This window comes from Capronia coronata (assembly GCF_000585585.1).
Source record: "Capronia coronata CBS 617.96 chromosome Unknown acBCG-supercont1.3, whole genome shotgun sequence".
Classification (NCBI taxonomy): Eukaryota; Fungi; Ascomycota; class Eurotiomycetes; order Chaetothyriales; family Herpotrichiellaceae; genus Capronia; species Capronia coronata.
Genome location: NW_006912895.1, coordinates 2,936,537 through 2,956,219, shown reverse-complemented (window position 1 = coordinate 2,956,219; position 19,683 = coordinate 2,936,537). Strand labels below are relative to the sequence as shown.

The 19,683-nt window shown below is 52.1% G+C and overlaps 9 protein-coding genes across 9 annotated transcripts; 6 read left to right on the top strand and 3 right to left on the bottom strand.

Moving 5' to 3' along the window:
• Nucleotides 1-289: 289 nt before the first annotated feature.
• Nucleotides 290-848, top strand: A1O1_04369 (40S ribosomal protein S16; the record flags this gene model as incomplete). Its single annotated transcript, XM_007725263.1, has 3 exons — nucleotides 290-335; nucleotides 401-495; nucleotides 558-848. 3 exons carry the CDS (start codon nucleotides 290-292, stop codon nucleotides 846-848), a joined length of 432 nt encoding a protein of 143 aa, XP_007723453.1.
• A 355-nt stretch (nucleotides 849-1,203) lies between these two features.
• Nucleotides 1,204-2,451, bottom strand: A1O1_04368 (uncharacterized protein; the record flags this gene model as incomplete). The annotated part of the gene is made up of 1 exon (XM_007725262.1): nucleotides 1,204-2,451. The coding sequence occupies one exon, from the start codon at nucleotides 2,449-2,451 to the stop codon at nucleotides 1,204-1,206; it is 1,248 nt and encodes a 415-aa protein (XP_007723452.1).
• A 318-nt stretch (nucleotides 2,452-2,769) lies between these two features.
• Nucleotides 2,770-3,381, bottom strand: A1O1_04367 (40S ribosomal protein S14; the record flags this gene model as incomplete). Its single annotated transcript, XM_007725261.1, has 3 exons — nucleotides 2,770-3,082; nucleotides 3,179-3,251; nucleotides 3,312-3,381. 3 exons carry the CDS (start codon nucleotides 3,379-3,381, stop codon nucleotides 2,770-2,772), a joined length of 456 nt encoding a protein of 151 aa, XP_007723451.1.
• A 444-nt stretch (nucleotides 3,382-3,825) lies between these two features.
• On the top strand, nucleotides 3,826-4,397 carry A1O1_04366 (50S ribosomal protein L13; the record flags this gene model as incomplete). The annotated part of the gene is made up of 2 exons (XM_007725260.1): nucleotides 3,826-3,846; nucleotides 3,915-4,397. The coding sequence occupies 2 exons, from the start codon at nucleotides 3,826-3,828 to the stop codon at nucleotides 4,395-4,397; spliced, it is 504 nt and encodes a 167-aa protein (XP_007723450.1).
• A 198-nt stretch (nucleotides 4,398-4,595) lies between these two features.
• A1O1_04365 (uricase) lies at nucleotides 4,596-5,533 on the bottom strand (the record flags this gene model as incomplete). Its single annotated transcript, XM_007725259.1, has 2 exons — nucleotides 4,596-5,346; nucleotides 5,397-5,533. The coding sequence occupies 2 exons, from the start codon at nucleotides 5,531-5,533 to the stop codon at nucleotides 4,596-4,598; spliced, it is 888 nt and encodes a 295-aa protein (XP_007723449.1).
• A 1,387-nt stretch (nucleotides 5,534-6,920) lies between these two features.
• Nucleotides 6,921-10,879, top strand: A1O1_04364 (uncharacterized protein; the record flags this gene model as incomplete). The annotated part of the gene is made up of 2 exons (XM_007725258.1): nucleotides 6,921-10,472; nucleotides 10,523-10,879. The coding sequence occupies 2 exons, from the start codon at nucleotides 6,921-6,923 to the stop codon at nucleotides 10,877-10,879; spliced, it is 3,909 nt and encodes a 1,302-aa protein (XP_007723448.1).
• A 1,496-nt stretch (nucleotides 10,880-12,375) lies between these two features.
• A1O1_04363 (uncharacterized protein) lies at nucleotides 12,376-13,935 on the top strand (the record flags this gene model as incomplete). Its single annotated transcript, XM_007725257.1, has 1 exon — nucleotides 12,376-13,935. The coding sequence occupies one exon, from the start codon at nucleotides 12,376-12,378 to the stop codon at nucleotides 13,933-13,935; it is 1,560 nt and encodes a 519-aa protein (XP_007723447.1).
• A 1,085-nt stretch (nucleotides 13,936-15,020) lies between these two features.
• Nucleotides 15,021-15,689, top strand: A1O1_04362 (uncharacterized protein; the record flags this gene model as incomplete). Its single annotated transcript, XM_007725256.1, has 1 exon — nucleotides 15,021-15,689. One exon carries the CDS (start codon nucleotides 15,021-15,023, stop codon nucleotides 15,687-15,689), a length of 669 nt encoding a protein of 222 aa, XP_007723446.1.
• Nucleotides 15,690-18,067: 2,378 nt separating this feature from the next.
• On the top strand, nucleotides 18,068-19,373 carry A1O1_04361 (uncharacterized protein; the record flags this gene model as incomplete). Its single annotated transcript, XM_007725255.1, has 2 exons — nucleotides 18,068-18,426; nucleotides 18,875-19,373. The coding sequence occupies 2 exons, from the start codon at nucleotides 18,068-18,070 to the stop codon at nucleotides 19,371-19,373; spliced, it is 858 nt and encodes a 285-aa protein (XP_007723445.1).
• Nucleotides 19,374-19,683: the final 310 nt, after the last annotated feature.

The window sequence follows — 19,683 nt, the reverse complement described above, 5'->3', positions numbered from 1 at the left end:
TCGGTCAGTATCTGGACTGAGAAAGCAGCAAGGTCTTGTGTCGAGCAACTCGCATGTCTATGACTCGGTAGAGTTTCCTCATTCGTTACACTGCCGCCAAGAAGGGTGCATCGCGGCGGCGCCACACGACAGCCTTTTTCGGTTTAGCCTATTTGCTTCTTGGCGAAGTTGCGGTTCGCACATCAGCAAATTGACCAGACTGCGCGAGCATTTCAAGGACCCTCAACCACGACCACGACAACTCCTTCACACCACCTGTATTGCTCTGTCTCATCGCCGTCGATTCAAGATGTCGGCTCCTCAGAGTGTGCAGTGCTTCGGCAAGAAAAAGACTGGTACGACCTGGACTCGATGAGCTGCCGCAAAGAAAGGATGGGAAATACTAACTTTCTTCTCACAGCTACCGCAGTCGCCCACTGTAAGAAGGGCAAAGGTCTCATCAAGGTCAACGGCAGACCTCTCGCTCTCGCTCAGCCGGAGATTCTACGTTTCAAGGTATGAGGGTGACATGAACAGAACAAGGGAGATCAAAATCTTACAGATTGTGCGCAATCCAGGTCTACGAACCAATCCTGATTGTCGGTCTTGACAAATTCGCCGAGGTCGACATCCGCGTCCGAGTCACCGGAGGTGGTCACACTTCTCAAATCTATGCCATCCGACAAGCCATCGCCAAATCCATCGTTGCCTACTACCAGAAATACGTCGACGAGTACACCAAGAACCAACTGAAGCAGGCCCTTGTTCAATACGACCGAACACTGCTTGTTGCCGACAACAGACGGTGCGAGCCCAAGAAGTTCGGCGGTCCGGGTGCCAGAGCCAGATACCAAAAATCCTACCGTTAAGCAGTGGTCGGTCGATTCGAGGTTTGGGAGATGGAGATTTCAGTGGCTGTTGTGTTGGTCATGGCAGCACTGCATTGACAGAACGGGAGATGAAGTGGACGCTTGACATATTTGCACGGCACGGAATCGGAGCAAAATGCTATGGTCGGAATGACGAGGTTTCCGGTCATGCAGACCAAATATCGGCGCTCATTTTCTTGAGATGCCAGCCTGTATTAGGGCATGCGTCTAGCAGCGGTCAAAAGAATACAACTGAAATGTTCAAAGAAAGAAAACTCGGACTTCTTATGTGATTGACGTCCACAGGGGCAGAATTCGTGCCCAGTTTTAAGAAAGATGTGCAGTGCCTGGCTACTTATGTGTCAACAACAACCGGCGCATACTCGCCTGCCTCGTCATCCTCATCGGCTCCTTGCATCGTCAACTCGACGCTCTCACCGTCCTCTAATTGCACCATTCCTCTCCTCAGAATGTCTCGCTCACTTTGCCAGCCGTATTTGTCCTCAAACAGCTTCTGCAAAGTCTCAACCGCTTTGCGTAGAGCCTTTCCCTTCTCCTTCTCTTCTGCAAAAGCCTCATCTACCAGGGCCCTAAAGCGTCCCCAAATAGATCTCAACCAAGGGCTGGCACCCTCGTCCCTCATCTCAAACAGGCCTCCCTCCACATCATCGACGTGTCTCATCTGCATGTCCAGAATCTTGACCACTTCCACAAAAAAGGCCTCGACCTCGACCAGGGCACTTTGGCAGGTGAGGAGCACGCCGAGTAGCCTCTTCCACTGCTCGAGGCAGCTGTAGTTGGACAGCGTAAGGATCATAAGGAAGCAGAACTGTAGCTCGGCCAACACTTCTTTGGCCCCAAGAGCCCTGTCACCGTTGGGCGGCGTAAGACTGTCGACCAGTTGTGCCAGATACCAGCTCCTATCCCTTGCCCGCTCAGTCCGTGTGCGCCCAATGTCACCACTTTCCCAAGTCTGCTTCAGATCAATCGGGAGCAGGTTCAACGGCAGTTGGTGCAGCGCATTCGTGGTTTCGAGATGCGAAAGACCCGGGATATGTTCCGTATCGCTAGGTGCCGAAGAGACAGAGGACACGGCCCATTCTGGCGAGAGGACACGGTCAAAGAGCCTTGCCGAGATATAGCTTGAGAGCTTCGGCCAGTCGGTGCTTTCTGATCGCTCATCAGATGGCCGCCCCGATGCGCTGTCCGCTTCTGACTCTCGTGTCGCTAGATCGGAAGTCGCATCCTGCAGAGCAGTGTAGTCGACTAACCCTCGACTCGAAACGGCGGCAATAGCATTCCGCGCCGTCTGGCTGTCGTGGTCCAACAACTCCAGAAGTTCTGTATCACTGTTCCACCTCAAAACCTGTGACGGCGGACCACCAGGCGCGAGGTGCAGCCATCGTCCGTGGCGGATGGAGAGCGAGGCATGCGTTCCTGTATACACGAAATGCACTCCGTAGGGGATGTTGGTGATGCCGTGGAAATTGGGGGCCGAGTTGAAAGAGAGGAGGTCTATGCCGATCAGCGTTTTCGGTGGGAGCGAGAGCAACAGTAGTGTCGGCGCATTGCTTTGAGATTGTATAGTAGTATGCGAGGTCATGACAGGGGGGATAAGCGTTACTAGCAAACGTATACTTTCTGTTATGAACGAGTTGGAATTATTGAAAGGAAGATTTGATGAGGACGAAGAGGGTCGAAATCTTGGATTGATTTCATAATGCCACTACTACATCATCCGCGCCATTTGCGGCAGACAAATAGTCGCAGCTTTGAAGACCAGGCAGAAATGCCGTTCTTCGCGTATTTGTGACAACCACCACAGTAGTTCCCTTCTCCATCCTCTCCAAGAGCTTTTGCAGTGTCCATTGCTCCAGTACTGAGCGGACATGAAACGTTCCTGGCAATCCACCACATCTGCTCACAGACGACGACCACGGCGACCACCCTTGCGTCTTGTGCTGTCGGAAGGTGTTGGTGTGACATCCTCGATTCTTCCGATTCTCATTCCCGAACGGGCCAGGGCACGGAGAGCGGACTGAGCACCTGGGCCAGGGGTCTTGGTGCCATTTCCACCGGTGGCTCGGATCTTGATGTGCAGGGCGTTGATACCGAGTTCCTTGCATCGCTGAGCAACATCCTGCGCGGCCAACATGGCAGCATACGGGGAGGATTCGTCACGGTCGGCCTTGACTTTCATGCCTCCAGTCACACGGCAGATGGTTTCGCGGCCACTGGAATCACCCAGATTGTTAGCCCATCCATTCCGTGCATGGAACCCAGCAATGCCAGATTCACTTTGTCCTCTACAGGTGTGGTATTTGACTTACGAGAGATCGGTGACATGGACGAAGGTGTCATTGAAGGATGCGAAGATACGTGCGACGCCGAAGACGAGTTCACCTGTTGAACATCCATTAGCCTTGAATATCTTTGGGCTTTTCATCTTTTTCCTTGACGCACCTTCGCGGACCTGAGGGCCGAGCGAGATGTTCTCGGTGGCGGCGCGTTCGACTCTCTTCTTTGGAGGCATTTTGATATGGACAGGGAGGAGGAGTGAGTTGGCGACCTGGTAGCTGTAGTGTTGTGGGAGTTTTGAACCTCTTGCGGGATCTAAATCTTGTGTGTGAAATTCCACGACGGCGGAGAAAGCGCCGATGTGACGCTAAGCTTAATCTGGTACATAGGCTTGGCAGCACATGACACTGCCAGCGCCGCAAAGATTATTAGGCCACTAATACTGATTTGCCGTGAGTTCACGCCGCTTCAATCTCAATCACCTGTGGCGTGGCGCGACTAAGCACAGGGCGGCATCCATCTTGTCCCCATTAGAAGTCAAGTTGCCGGCAGCTTTTTCATGTAATTGAGACCTTGAATTCCGACCGGACCGCAGCTCACGCCAGCGAGTGTTGTTCCTCCTCAGACGTTGATCTGGTTCCGGGCGTTCCATGATTGCATAGGTCAACAGTGATCAGTCATGTCCCAAACTATAGGCAAGGTATGCGCAAAGCCCTATTATCGCCCAAGTTCTTGCCATGCGACAGACCAACTGATCCAACGCAATAGACTCGTCTTGCCTACTCCCGTACATGGCACTACCTCGACGTCGGCAGCGACTCGCGCTCACTAGGTCGCATTGCCTCCTCTATTGCCGTCTTTCTCATGGGCAAACATAAACCAATTTGGGATCCTTCCACCGATTGCGGCGATTATGTGGTGGCTACGGGATGCCATAACATACACGTTACCGGCAGAAAGAGATTACAGAAACAGTACTATACACACAACACGCGCCCTGGCAGTCTCAAACAAATGAGCATGGACCGGATGATCGAGAAATGGGGTGGAGGAGAGGTATTGAAGAGAGCAGTGCGAGGCATGCTTCCCAAAAACAGGCTGCGGGATAAGAGGCTGGCACGGTTAAAAGTCTTCGAAGGCACAGCGCATCCTTACAAGCAGAATATTGTCAAATTTGCTGGGAAGCCTCATGTCCCAGGGCCAGTCACGCAGGCTATTGAGGCCGCCAGCGCGAGCTCAAGTTCGGCATGACCATACATTTCACCAGATTTTTGTCGGCGTTGGAGCGGAAACTCTTAAGAGGATAAAATGAGCAGCATGGAATGTATGAAGTTTCAATGCGTGTATTCTACAAGCCGTATAGGTGGACATTATTCATTGATCAACAAACTCCTCAAGACAACCAATCATTCCATCTTCCGATCCAGCCCCAGAAACAGTGCATTGCAATTATCGGGTTACGGTACACTTGATCAGGCCGTTGGGGTCGGATTGAGGTGCATACACTTCGGCGTCCTTTCCGGTGTTCTTGAGTCCGCCGTGCCAGCTCAGGTCGATTTCGAAGTAGTGCTTGTTTGGCAGAGAGTAGTCGACAGCCTCAACCGCGGGTTGAGCAGCGAGGATCTGCTCACACATCTTGTACATGGTGTTCTGCACACTCGGGCTTTCCTCCAGGGCGAACAGTTTGAAGGTGATCTCTCTAGCCTTCACCCAGGTTGCGTCGAAGAGGGCGACGTCCCGCTTGACAGCGTCAACACCACTGAATGTCGACCACTTCCAGCCGGCATCGACCGATGTGCTGAGGATACGATCCCACACTTCTGGCAGAGTGGTGAACTCATCTCGGACGAAGTGGTGGAAGGCTGAGCCAGTGCTTTTCAACACTAGGAGGTCAGAAATGCCGGATCTGATCTCAATGCCCTTGCCCTCGATGATTTGCGCTTGCACCAGTCTCTTTTCTTCGCCATCTCTGTAGAAAGAATGAGGGTGCGGCTTCCCGTCAATCGTCATTCTGGTCCAGCGATGTTGGATGATGTCGATGTGTGCGGTGTGGATATGCTTGTATTTTTCAATGAAGTGGGTGCCCAGGATAGAAGCAAACAACTCCGGAGGGTGGACTGGGTTCTTCTTTGCCATGATGTAGGTGGTGTTCTTCATCGAGTCGGTTGCGACAACGACGCTGTTGTCTGCTTGTGTGTAGCTGTACAGCGTTAGCATTGATAAAGAGCAGTTCTTTTGGGAGAAGCTCACGAGGTCTGAATGTCTCCCTCCAACAGCACACGCACTGTCATCTCGTAGACGGTGTGTGTCTTGGTGGCTTCATCCTTCTCGACCTTGTACAGGCGGATGTTGTCCTTGCCATAACGGGCCGCGGCGACTTTAGCCATGCCGACAGTTGATTCACTGGACGATGTAGTGGGAGCACCCGAGGGCGAAAGAGTTCTAAACTCGCGGTTCAATCGCTCTACTGCTCGCTGCATTGGGCCGGATTGTGAAGGAAGAAAGGGATGAGAGTATCGTTCGAGGAGTATGGTTCGACACACTGATGGTGGAGGGAAGAATCTAGCGTTATATAGGGTACTCTTATCGGAGGGGCACTCATTCACCGGGAATATTACCAGCAAAAACACCAATTGCAACTGACGTCCAGGCTGAGAACATCTAAAGAATAGCTGACCGCTGATCAGGGATTTCCTCTTCCTGCATTGCTGAGATGTCTATTCTGCTGGCGATTGGTTCTTGCGCCCAACTGCGTGGCTAGGGCTCGACTTTCGTACGAACGGAGCTCGCCGATGGGCGCGGCTGTACCTGGATTTTACTCCGCTCTCCGCCAATATTGTGACTTTCTTTGTGATCAGGAAACATTCCATCAGCTGATGGGATGTAATACCAGTAAAAGCGGTCCTCTCCGTGTTGAAGGCGGCGTGGTTTCTTCTTTTATGAGATGGGACAGTCCCCGTCAGGCTCGCGCGATGTGCACGGCTGGGTTTCCCAAGGCTTGCAGTCCCCAGAGACGGAGATCTCGATAAGCTATAGCTATGATGTCAGCGATCGCTTTAAGGGCACTGAGGGCATAATGAAATACTTCAACGGCGCCAGGGTCGTTCTTCTATTGGAAGCACAGTGCATGCATTACCGAAGGACAAGCGAGCGAGATAAGCATGGGCATCATGAGAGGGTAGCAAGATATATACTTCAGCCATGGAGATCATTGTTGTTGATGGCCATAATTACCTGCAGAAGTCTGGATCGACATATCCGCGATGCGCGTCGAGTTGCCTGTGCTTGACTGTACGCCAACCCTGCGGAGTATCTGTGCAGAATAGTAGTACAGACTCGGGAAGAGCCCTACGATGCGGAACTACAACACCGGTTCCTCACAACACTACTAGCAGTCCTACCCACGTCGTTCTTTGCACAGTAACCAAATCGAACAATCCTCGACTAACCTCTCGAACCGATCCAGACATATCGAGGTGCACCCAGCCGCGATGACCAAGTCACTCGCGAGATAAAGCATCCTCCGTCAAGCCCTCGCATTCTCGTACCACTACTCCACTCGATCCCATACAACCAGGAAGTATCCACGGGCCTCATGAACGTACCGACGAATACGAAGCCCATCTAGACCCCAGAGCCGGTACTTCTGCTGGTCGCTCGCAAGGCAGTCTTGCTTCCTTCTCCGGCCGGGCCGAACCTCGTTTGTCTGCGCCCGTTACGCACCCCTCAGCCCATCGAAGAGTCCTGTAAACGGACGCACTACTCCATGGCTCGATGGCTTCGTCAGAAACAGGGTCAGGCTACTCGGTGACGCCTACCCAGCCTAGAGGGTTTACAGTCCGACATGGCTCGCGGAAGAGTGAGGATTACACGGGCTTGCAACGACCTTCGATGAAAGACGGCCGGTCACTGTCTAGTGGGAGCGCTCAGTATGGGCAACACGCGTTCCCTCACCACCAGACCGTGGCTGGTCCTCCCGGCAGCTTCAATCCGGAATTGAAGGGCGTCATACACTCGGGAAGGACGACACCTCAGACCGAGCTGCCCGGGATGAATACCTCACGGCTCCAGCAGCCATATAAGGATGTGGATGCGCTCACCACCTCGGAACAACGCCAGGCGAAAGTGCGGGACAAGATAGCCAAAGAGATGAAAATAAAGTTGGGGACGGAAAACATGCTCGAAGCGCTTCTAAGCAAGCACCCTAAGCAGACGAAGGACCAACGACAGAGGGTAGAGCTGGAACTGGGTTCCTCGAACAGGAAGCTGGCACAATTAAAGCAGGAGCTGGACCAAGAAATCTTACGGTCCCAATCACCTAGCACACCGCCCAATGTGAGTCTCTCCAGCTACTTTCGAGGTAGTCCGCACAAGACTCCTCCACGAACCAGTCAGGAGAACAATGTGTCCGAGTCTGTCGATAGCGAGTCGCCGACTGTGGTCTTGACCGAGACCCTGCAACAACTCGAAGCAAGCGGGATGCCTCCGGACTACTATATCGAGCGAGCTAATACTCTGGTCGACCTCCTGAAGCGTCATACTACCCTGAAATACGACCTTGCCTGGTCTGTCTTCAGCCTCCGCGTCCAAATGATGCTGCTTAGTGACAGTTCTGATGTTATCGCAGCGGGCTACAGATTGACCCGACATGCCATCGCAGACCGGAAATCTTTGCAGACTATTCGAGCCTTACACACTGATGAGCTCGTGATCTTATCCTTGGTAAAAAAGGCCAATGCTACTTTGGAACGCGAACAGGCGATCAAGTTCGTCCGGGCTTTTTTGAATGTCAAGGATGGTGTTTATGAATTATCCTTGGCTGTTGTCCGAAGCTTGGTTGCCGTTGCAGAAGCTCACGAAGACAGCCTCAGAGATGTCTGCTTGCTGACTCTGGCGGAGCTGTTGATGAAGCACACGGAGCTTGTCGTGTCCGCAAATGGCATGGGCACCCTCACTGATGCACTAGCTGATGGATCGTTTCCTGCACCCGAGAGTCTCGTTACCAGTTTCCTCTATATTCTAGATCATCCCCGACAGCGGCGATATTTGCACACTGGCCGGGAGTTCGAGGCAATGTTTGCACCCTTCACTGATCCACTACTGCTGAGTGGTAATGAGGAAAAGTTGAAGACTTGCGCTCAGGCAATTGCAGCCATGCTTAAGACCTGGCCTGGTTTTCTGCTCTTGTCGATGAACAGTGCACTGCCGCTCCGGTCGCTAATTGAATCTCTGGTGTATCCCATCACACAATCCCGAGACACGCTACTGGAGCTGTTCTTTGATATTCTCCGCATCAAGCCGCCGGCATGGTCCGGTTCCTATCTCGCCGGCAGAAGGCTTACGACCTACGGAAGAGCCAGGGCTTTATCAGTCGAACCACCTTCTCAAGAGCAACTGGCAGGCTACAATGCGGCAGACAGGTTCGACTTGACGCAACATTTTTCCGCATTTGTTTTGGCAGCTCTGATCAAAGCTGGATTGGTCCCAGCACTCGTGGATCTTATCCAGGATGAAGAAGATATAATGCTCAAAAGAAAAGCAGCGCTCCTCCTCACTGAAGTCTTGAAACTCGCGCATTTTGCGTTGCCGCAGGCAATCAGTTCCGGAATTCAAGTTCTGGGCGATCTGGTCCCAAGCCTTCGAGACTATGGGTCCGAAACATCAGCTTCCAACATCAGTCTGATCTACCAGATTGAGAGCATCAACCGGACGCTCCAGCGAACCTCGGCTTCGACAGATGCACGGAATGCTCCGGTTGATGAGCTAGCCGTCGGGCCACAAGCCCTCGAGCGGTCCAGATACACAGCCATGATGGATTCGGATCAGTTTCGACAGGCAATGGCCGACAGTCAGGTCACAAGCCATTCCAAATATGTCAAGTGGAAATGGGACCTCATTCATGGATTGGTGGAAGGACCTTTGACAAATCCCAAGAGGCTCGAAGAAGCCATAAAATCCCCCAAGTTCCTGAAACGACTTGTTGGGTTCTTTCGTCCCTTCAAATATCGGTTCTCGATGATCCGTAATACAAGACCCAACCAGCGTTACGTGCGCACCGGCTGTGCCTTGATGCGCGCTCTCACCCAGACCTCACTGGGCACTCAATATCTTGCCGAGAATAAGCTTCTACGGCAGATTGCAGAATGCCTGGCACAGGTCGATCCGCACAGCGGAATCACCTCTGCTAGCCCTCTTTTCGACCGTCACCACATGGCCGAGACTCTGAGCGGAGGATACTTTGCGATGCTCGGAGCGTTGAGTCCTAGCATGGAAGGCATCCGGTTGATGGAGCAGTGGCACATGATGGACATTATCTACCACCTCGTAGAGTTGAAGGATCGTGATGATTTGATCCGGGCGCTCCTAGGGAACATGGACTACACGTTGGACACGCATCTCCGAGTCATCCTCTCCAAAGCGCTGACTTCGGGAGTGAAGGACATCCGCCTATTTTCAACAAGACTCCTGAGACGCTATGCAGTGGGCCGGGTTCAATATTCATCCGGACTGCAAGACCCAACAAGCTCTCACTGGGCTTTGAGACTGGTTTTAACACAGCTTTATGATCCCGATGTGGAGGTTTGCGAGGTGGCTATCAAGATACTCGAAGAAGCCTGCAACCAGCGCAGTCATCTGGAGTATGTGGTGAAATGCAGGCCGTCTCTGGACCACCTTGGGGAGATTGGAGCACCGCTTCTCCTTCGATTCTTATCGACGTCGGTGGGCTACCGATACCTCAGTGGACTGGACTATATCACACAGGAAATGGATGACTGGTTCCTTGGACGCAACGACGCATACGTCGCCTTGGTTGAGGCCTCCACACTTCGAGCCTACATGGACGGAACGATGAACAGGGCACACTTGAACAATGATGACCCAGCAGCAGAGCTCCATGAGATTGGGATAGCACCTCCGCACTTCTATCGCGAACTCGCCCGCACGCAGGAAGGATGCAAACTACTCCGACAGTCCGGACATTTCTACGAATTCTCCTCCACCATCCGGGATTTTCGTCTAGATGAAGAAGATGCTGAATCATTGATCAAGGTCAAAGGGTGTCTGTGGGCGGTGGGAAACATCGGTTCCATGGATCTCGGTGCCTGTTTCTTGGAAGAAGCCGATGTGGTCCGAGCAATCGTGCGGATTGCTCAGGGTGCCGAAGTTATGTCGATGCGAGGCACCGCCTGCTTTGTACTTGGTATGATTTCAAGGACTATACATGGGTATGAAATGCTCGCCGAAAACGGATGGGACACCGCGGTAGACCCTCGAGGACGATCCTTGGGTCTCTGTTTGCCTCTCAATCTCGATGTGTTGTGCTTGGTAAGTTTACGCATTGACCGGTGTCTCGAAATAATGCTGACGTATTCCAGAAATCGGTAGGCTCATCAACGGTGCCCCAATCTCCAACGGCGGAAGAGGAGGCCCGTTACAAGGCTGCGATCACCGATGAAAACCCTATTCGAGCAAAGATATTGAAGCACATTGTCGAGATGGGCAATTCGGTCATGTACAAGAAGGCGGCGGCGGATCTTCATTCGCTCAAGGTCAAAGCACCCAGCCATTTTGCAGATACCCAACTGTTTCGGAAGACTCTGGTCATCCTCGAAAGCCACCACTACCGGCTGCAGGCGCGGCATTACATTCTGAATCTATTCAGTAAAGGCATGATGCGACAGATCATTCTCGACGAGGAACTGGGAGAGGAGACCGAGTCGGACACTGGTTAGGAGAGGTCCGGAGCGCCTTTCCGAGAAGTCTCCTCTATGTTTAGGTTATGTGTGTGGTAGCGGTGAGGGCGTTTTAGGATGGCTTTTGTGAGCTTTGTTTTCGGCTTATCATACGGCGTTGAACGCTGGAAGCTTCCAAAATGGGTGCCACGGTGCATTGCGGGACGGCAAATAGGGTTGTCGCAGACGAGCGGCATCTCATGGATACGAAGCATGAACAATGGGATCATGAGTGAACATGGATTTGGGATGGTTCGTCGGCGGGTCGCTTGTGGAGAGTTGTACTTCGGCTCTTTATCTCTGTTGGGTAGTAGGGTCCCCTGCCAGTTGAGGCTTCAATGTGGTCGATCAATCTCGATTCCCTCTCTTCACCTGTAGCGAGGAGGGATGAGGGTGCATGGTTGGCGTCTTGACAGCAGTTCGATCGTGGTTGTTAGGACGAACAGGGTGATCCCTTTAGCCCTGGGAAGGGTCAATAACTTCGAGCAAGCTCAAATGATGACTCGTACAAAGGATGTTTCCAAAGGTGGTGGTAGCCAACGACGTCCATGCGTCCAGCTCAAAGGGGAAGACGGTCTGGTCTGATATCACGTGGTGTGAGCATGGGGCGCAGGCACACAGGCGCACGAGATCGATGATGCGTGGACGACGGCGGCGTCTCCGCGCCGGCCGCCATTTGCTCCCGGTCCCCCTTCATGCTTTGCCACCAAGCTGCGTTGGATTCGATAGACTGGCTACTCTGCACTCGATCCACCGGTTCCGTCCAGATCTCAAGGCTGCTTGATATCGTACTTTCATCGCAGGTGCTGTTGCCCGCCTACCGGTCTCGTTGTTCCGGAGGGGTTTGCCGATGAACATGGAGGCTTTCGGCCAACCACCACTGCTATCTACTACTACTACTGCACATCATGTCCCTGGTCCCGAGTTCGGCCTATTCTTCCCCAGAACCCATTTGTGCCTGACCAAAGTGGCTCGCACCTAAGCTGATCGTCATACACAATAGCGCCAGTGGTACCGTCCCAACGCTGTGCGACGCCCAGTTCACATTTTCCAATACACCTTTGCGGAGTGTAGACGTCGTTGATCTTTCCTCTTGCTGCAGTGTGGCGCGCCGCTTGAGCATTACTCGTTACGAAAGACGAACACGCATGGTATACTTACATCTGGGGTAGATTGCATTGATATCCCGGTGCTTTTTTGTCGCTCGGAGCATGGCATACTCTACAAAAAATTGACCACCCTGTCCACGATTGATCCATACGGCGTTTCGTCGTCGAATTCAAACTCTCTGCTCGACCGACTCTACGGAAGACTCTTATCATATCAACCTACCAAGATCCGAGGCCTTCACTACAAGAGGGGGATGGTCGTGCAGCTGCGATATATGGATTCTGGTACCTACTTTCCTTGAATGGTGCCCTGGCAGAAGGAAAAGAAGGGCTCATCAAGTGCGCTATACCTTTGGCGGAGAGGTCCTCGCTGCCGCAACTGCTCAGATGAGCGACGATGCAGCCGAGTCGGCGGCCCCCCAGGCCGGAGGTGTTTCAGACTCCCACGATATCGATGCCCGCGCCATTGTGAGGGTAATGCAGTGTTCACGGTGTTCGTATCCTTTGAGAGATGCCATGACGCTCCCGTGCGGCAACACGCTTTGCAAACCATGTCTCCCTCCCATCTACAAACGGGGCAATATCACATATCCTCCTGTTGAAGGGCGAGAGAATGGGTTCTTGTGCCCTTTTCCGGACTGTGGCATGGAGCATTCCGTCGGTGACAGTGGAATGGATGTGGTGACAAACAAAATAACACAGCTTGTCCAGGCCCAGTTAACGAATTGCAAGACGGAGAGCACCGAGAAGCGTCTATTATTGGAAGAGAGGCTGGATATGGCAAAGGTCGTCGAAAGCGGGATGGATGTTATGCCCAGATCGAGGGTTCTGCATGGAGGACGGTTGGTTGCGACATATTCCCTCGCAGAGATGGGCGAACTGGATTATACCTCGGATGTCGCATACACTCCGCTGGACGCAGAGTCCTCGGAGTCAAACTGCCGCCTGGACGTGGCAGCTCTGGAGAGTATTCGAGATCCTGTCCGCGCAGAGCTCGATTGCCACGTTTGTTACCAGCTTATGCTTGACCCAGTAACAACATCCTGTGGCCACACCTTTTGTCGGCGATGTTTCGGCCGGGCTATGGACCATTCCAGTTATTGTCCGATGTGTCGTCGAAGACTGCCGACTCAGGCAGCATCATCTGCCCCCCTGGCCAGCAACAAGTTGCTCAACGATCTCATGCAATGCCTGTTACCCGATCAGCTCGCCGCTCGGAAGGCCATGGCCGAAGAAGAAGATAGAGTGGACGAGGAGAATCGCTTGCCTTTGTTCCCCTGCACCTTGGCCTTCCCTCAGATGCCGACATTTCTCCACATCTTCGAGCCCCGTTATCGGCTGATGGTGAGAAGGGTGTTGGACAACGGATCACGCAAGTTCGGCATCTTGATGACTAGAATGCAGTCTTTTTCCAACCCCGAAGGCACAGGAATCCCTCGGTTCCAACCGATCGGCACGGTCTTGTATATTGAACGCATTGAAATGCTTCCGGATGGTCGCAGCCTGATCGAGACGCGAGGACTTTCCAAATTCCGCGTCCTGGACACGGACGTCTTTGATGGCTACTTGGTCGGTCGAGTAGAACGGGTGGACGACATCCCCATCCGCGAAGAGGAGATGAGAGAGAGTGAGGAGACCTCCCGAAGCGCTTTTCCGGGGGAAAGCGAGGCTGGGCGAATACAGCGAATGTCCACCCAAGCCCTGTTAGAATATGGGTTGAGTTTTGTGGAGCGAGCTCGGTCTCGATCTGCACGATGGCTGCATCAACGTGTGCTTGCTGCTTATGGCGAACCGGCCACGGACCCGGCCGTCTTCCCTTATTGGCTCGCAAGCGTTCTACCCATTGCGGAAGAAGAAAAATATCAACTTTTACCTACTACGAGCGTTCGACAGCGATTGAAGATCACGGCGTTATGGATTGAAAGGTTGGAACGAGCACGATGGTAAGTTTTACTTTCCTTCTCCCGTTCTCTGGGATGCCTGGGGGCCATGTCGCCTGACATCGTATTGCCTGAAAGTGAACAAGAAGCGGCGCAACAACGGCAGCAGCAGCAGCAACAACAGCAACAGCACTGGTGGCGATAAGCCGGGAAACATGAATCGAAGACGGCCACACCAACGACAGCATACTGGATCAGTGCCATGGCTCGGCTTCGGCAACACGTCGCTTTCGGTGCTACCATCTCCAAGAGGCGTGGCGCTGCAACCATCCCAGTTGCGAACGGTGGTCGTGAAAGACAGAAACTGACAACTTTTGGTGTCTTACAGGCAACAGTCTTCGTCGTGTATTGTCTTATGACTAGCCGGCCTGGGCATTTTGGCGGCGGTGTTGTTGTTGGTGTTGTGCATAGCGTTACTCAGCAAGCCTTGGGTTAGACAGGTTGTTCTCGTCGTCATCAGCGAAGGGAGGGAGTTGGTCATGTCCCTTTTCTCGGCGTCTGTGGTACTGGGCTGCATGATCTTGATCAGCCTCAGGGTTGTGATACCCCTTTTGATTTTATTTGCGCCGGAAGAGGCCCGGCAAGGTTGGATGATGGATTGGTAAACTGGGGAGCATTTCAACCTGCATGGGCAGAGAACCACCATAGTATTATTGTCATACGAAGCATATTGACTGGATTTGTCTCTGACGGCACAAAGATGTTGAGATATGATGAACCTCGCCTAAATCAGATGGTGGAGCTGACACGGTTACTACCGTAATAGTATCACTATTGGATTAGATGAACTAATGATGGTTGTGTCCATGATGTTGACCTACCGGATACTCTTGAGTCTCCTATACTTACTGGCAGCCTCGTTCAGTTTGACGAGGCTGAGATTAGTATGGATGACGTCACAACATAGTTGGGTGTCAGTGTGATCTGCTTCACGAACTTCTCCAATTTCCTTGGACAAACTCGCATTCGTGTTGACTAGTACCGGCAATGAGCGGCTGCTAATACAAGACTTCTCGTCATCTAGACTTGATATCTACAATTGAAGCCATACATATCGCATATCTTCCTGTTCGACCCTCGTGCCAGCACGCCATGAAAGGCCCCCTCGACCGCTCGGCGCTGCGATTCCTCTCGCTGCCGTCGAAGGAGATTCAAGCACCAAGATATTGTATGTCACGACAGACGCGCAGTCGTGCTTCATTTCAATATCCTCGATCAAACACTATCCGCTTTTCTCTCGTCGGTCTCCGCCCGTTCAGCTCGACCCCGTCTCCAGCACAAAAGACCAACAACCGAATCCTGAATTCCTTCCGCACGCCTCCTCAATTCCACGACGCTCTCCGTCTCTGCTCGGCCAACAACACCCTTCTTTTGACTCTGTTCACCACGTCAACCTGTACGCCCTGCCGCACGATCACGCCGCTGATCACGTCGTTGGTCGAAACGCGCCCGCCGGCCCCGGAAGACAAGTTTTCCGGACTGGCGTTCGCGGAGGTCGAGCTCGACAGCCCGGACAGGAGTAATGGGTCCATGATGGATTTAGGCGTCGAGTACGGTGTCACGAGTCTGCCGACTCTGATGGGGTTTGGGGGCAGGAGGGCCGAAAGGGTTACGGAACGATTGGTCGATACGAGGCTCATGAGTGATCCGAGGGGGTTGGCTGGGTGGGTGGATCTGCAGATGAAGAGGGGGGATCCGTTTCCTGGACAGGGACAAGGTGGAGGTGGAGGTGGTAGTTTCTTGGGACGGATTTTTGGATGAAAGAAGATGCTGGTCATTTGAGTTCGGATGGGGCTGAAAGAAGACGAGAACACCATATAAGTCTGGATGAGTAAAGCCAGTCGCATATGGCAAGGCCAAACAACTTATACTACCACATGAGCTGGACAGACATATTTCAATGCTCGTCTGGGATGCTAGCCTCGCAATCGGCCGGCTGTTGGACATGGTTTCCCGCCGCAGAAACCCCAGCCTGCTGCGAGGCGGTGTCAATAACTTACCTGTCATACACTTTGGTGAATCATTCCATGGCTCAGGAGTGGCCCAGGGGCGTTATGGACAGTCAGGTCAGTCAGGTCAGGCGAGCGGTATCGGGGCAAATCTGTCACTCTTCAAAGGGGTCACGCTTCTCGAAGGCGGGTTCGACCAGTAGGGTACGAAGACTGTTGTTCAGTTGTTCAGTTGTTCTTCGCCTACAGCAACTCGACGACGTTTCGAAGAGGGCCGCGCATGAAATGGACAAGTATGTGACCCGACGCGCTCTCCCAGCTTGGTTGGGTTGAGTTTAGTGAGGTGGTCAGGTCCGCCTGTGCCTGTGCCTGTGCGACGAGGAGGCAGGGTCGATAATGGACATTGGGGTCCACGACGCAAGCATATCATACTATAGCAGCTGGTTTGGGTGCAAGTATGCCGTTCTTCTAATCCTTTGGTGTTCACGCTCGACTTTCAGAGATACGATATTATCTGTATATCTCTCTCTTGTCTTACGATGGTATATCATCGTTCACTGGGTGAGCTTGAACATTAGTGGAGTGCGTGTATACAAATGATATTGGTCAGATGCTAGGTAGTTTTCGTGAGAAGTGAGACGTGAAGAAGTCCGATGATGGTCGCAAATTTATATAAGTTTCAATATGGGAAGACGCAAAGATGGGAGGCCTGAGGTGGTTCTACTCTACTCTGTAATACTATGGGTCTGCACCACCTTGAAACTGATCAAGTCCAAAAATATATTGTATACTATCTGAGAACAATTTCTCACCACCTCGCTCTGCCAGTCTCCGTCTCTGTCTATCAACCGACTCTTAAGCTCAACAATAAAGAAGAGAACCCAATCCTCATCCCTCATTCCTCATTCTCACCACGTTCGATAAGCTGGAGAAGCCCACGGATTGAATTGAGCTGAACAGAATTGAATTGAATCCAAATGGATATGTCTTCCGAAACCGACACTCCAACTAAAGATCAATGGGACGAACTATGTCGTCGAGTCAAGTCGTCTCTGCTGCCCGAGATGGGCGAGGAGAGCTGGTATTTGATTATTGTAAGTTCTCTCTCTTTTCTTTTCTTTTCTTTTCTTTTCTTTTCTTTCTTTTCTCGTCTTTTCTGGATTGGATTTCATTGGATTGGATTGGATTGGAAAAAAAAGCAGCATCTGCTTTTGGATCTATTGACATTTGACATTTGGCTTTTGCCTTTTGATATGCCGTGTCTGTGTCTGTCTGTCTCTATATCTGGTGTCGGCTGCGTTTGATATTGTGGGAGTTTGACTCTACCACTCAGCTGGTCTAGACATCTATGTATCTGCCTGCTGTTTCAGTCGTTATCTTCTTACCAATCGGTGAGACTTATGGGAACGAGGAAGATATCGACGGGATTGATTGTCCTGCTCGAGCTGCAGCTGCTACTATCGATCTCCTATGCTTCCCTGGAGGCTTGAAGCCAGCAGTGAACAGATCACACACCAACAACACCATGGGGCAGTTTTGAACTTGCTGCACCGATCATGTCGTCTCGTTTCGTCTCGTCTCGTCTCATCTGAATCCTGGTCAGGCTGGTCTTCTATCAGCTAGCTTTGCGGAATCTGGTTCTAGGTCTTCCTATATGCCCAATGGCATGGCAGCCTTATCTTGCCTTATGGCTCAGGGGGTTGGCAAGATGAGTTATAGATGGACTTCTTCTCCCCCTTTCCCATGCCCTCTCCATGGACAGTCCCAGCAATTGCTAGTTTACGAAGCCTTCCCCATCTGGCATCGGGCTGGGGAGGGTATGCGGTACAGGTACAGGTCCATTGCATTAAATTACAGCCAGTGTCCCTGTCACTGTCACTGTCAACAGGATACAAGAAGATGAGACGAGACGAGACGAGACGAGATGATTGTTGCGTCGCGCCTTGCCATATCAGTTCTACGATCTTGTCTTTTCCCAATTCTTCTGGATCGAGCTCTGACATTCTTGACTCACATATATATACACACACACTCTCTCTCTATTCCTTCATCGAGTCGGTTTGTTTTTGGTTGTTTCTACAGCATGCGCAGCACATTACCCCCTATTATCGTCTTTCTGTCTCAATCTCAATATTATCCTCTTGGCTCCTACTTCTCCTAGTGTCAAATCTTTCGGCATCCGCTATCATTATGGATGGCTCTATACTACATCTTGCTTGTATTCGCTCTAGCTCCTCCTTCACACTTACGTCCTCCTCCTTCTGTCAAGTCTCGCCGCTAACCTTTTCTCTCTCACAGGCAACCGTCCTCACCGTCTCACCGCGTCCACACCTCCTCGGACAGTTCTGGACCTATTCGACCACCACGCAGCCTGAGTTCTCGACCGAACAGGCCCAGAAACGCCTCTCCGACCGGCTAGGTGACGTGCTGCTCAAACAGCTCACGCTGATCGGGGCGCCGCAGATGCTGAGCGCCCTGATTCCGCTGGCGAAAGTGCAGACAGCCGGAAGGGGGGAAGAGGAGCCTGTGGAAATGGATTTGGAGGGGTGGTAAGTCCAAGTCTAACTTGAGCCCTAGTTTCAAGTTCAAGTTCAAGTTCACCTTCATCTTCATCCCACTGCAAAAGACATGTCATATCATATATATATATATATATATATATATATTGTCCTATACACTACTTTCTTCCTCCCTTGGTTGTGTTTCCTGTCTTTTCCTATCCCTGTCTCTGTCCTTGCCTCGTTCTTCTCTCCCTACGCCTCTTTCGCTCCTATCCTATCCTATCCTATCCTCTATCCTATCCTCTATCCTATCCTCTATTCTATCCTCTATTCTATCCTCTATTCTATCCTCTATCCTATACTCTATCCTATCTTGCTCCTATCCTATCCTATTTTCAGCCCTTTCCACACGACCTCCCCACTGCTTTTATATACATATATAGCTTAGTTACCTATCAACCCTTCTTCTATTCTAACCCTCTTCCTAAATTTCAAGGTCCCAACCATCCTTCCCCGCCCTACACGCCCGCGGCATCGAAACAATCACCACCATCTACGGCACCCTCTGGCCAACCATCTTCCACAGCTTCGGCCCGCACCGCCGCGACATCGGCCTGCACGAGCTCGGCATCGTCTACGGCCTGTACCTGTCGGACTTCCGCCTACTGAGCCCGCTCGAGACCGAGGTGGTCGCGTACACGTGCATCACGGCGCAAGGACTGCGCGGGCCCGCGCTGTGGCATGTCCGTGGTCTCGGACGGGTTCTTGGGGCCAGGGGAGCAGATACAAATACAAAGAAACCGGATATAGATACAGAGGAAACGGACCGGAACCAGATACGTCGTATCAAGCTTGTGTTGACGGGCGTCAAGGCCGCTGTTGTCGCTGCTGTCCAGTTCTGTGGGGCCGAAATGGTGATGAGGTCCAGGTTGGATGCTGGGTGGCCTGATGCGGAAGATGTTGTGAGGGAGCTTGGGGGGTGGGGAGATGATTGATTGATTGATTGATTACTAGGCACTAGGTACTGGGTATCGAGTATCTAGGATAGATATCGGATGTAGAAGATAGAGAGAGAGGGAGAGAGAAGAGCACAAAAAGATTAATCAAAGTATCAATACACTCAGTATAGTGTACAGGATGATAGCCATGACAAACTTCAAAGGCCGGTTCGGTTGGGTTGGGTTGGGTTGGTCTTCCGCTCACTATTGGTCGTGCGTGAGACGAGGCCAGCCAGTGGGGAGAACTGAACGAAAAAAGGGTGGATTGGGCAAGGGCAAGGGCAGATTGTATCGACGGCGATAGAAA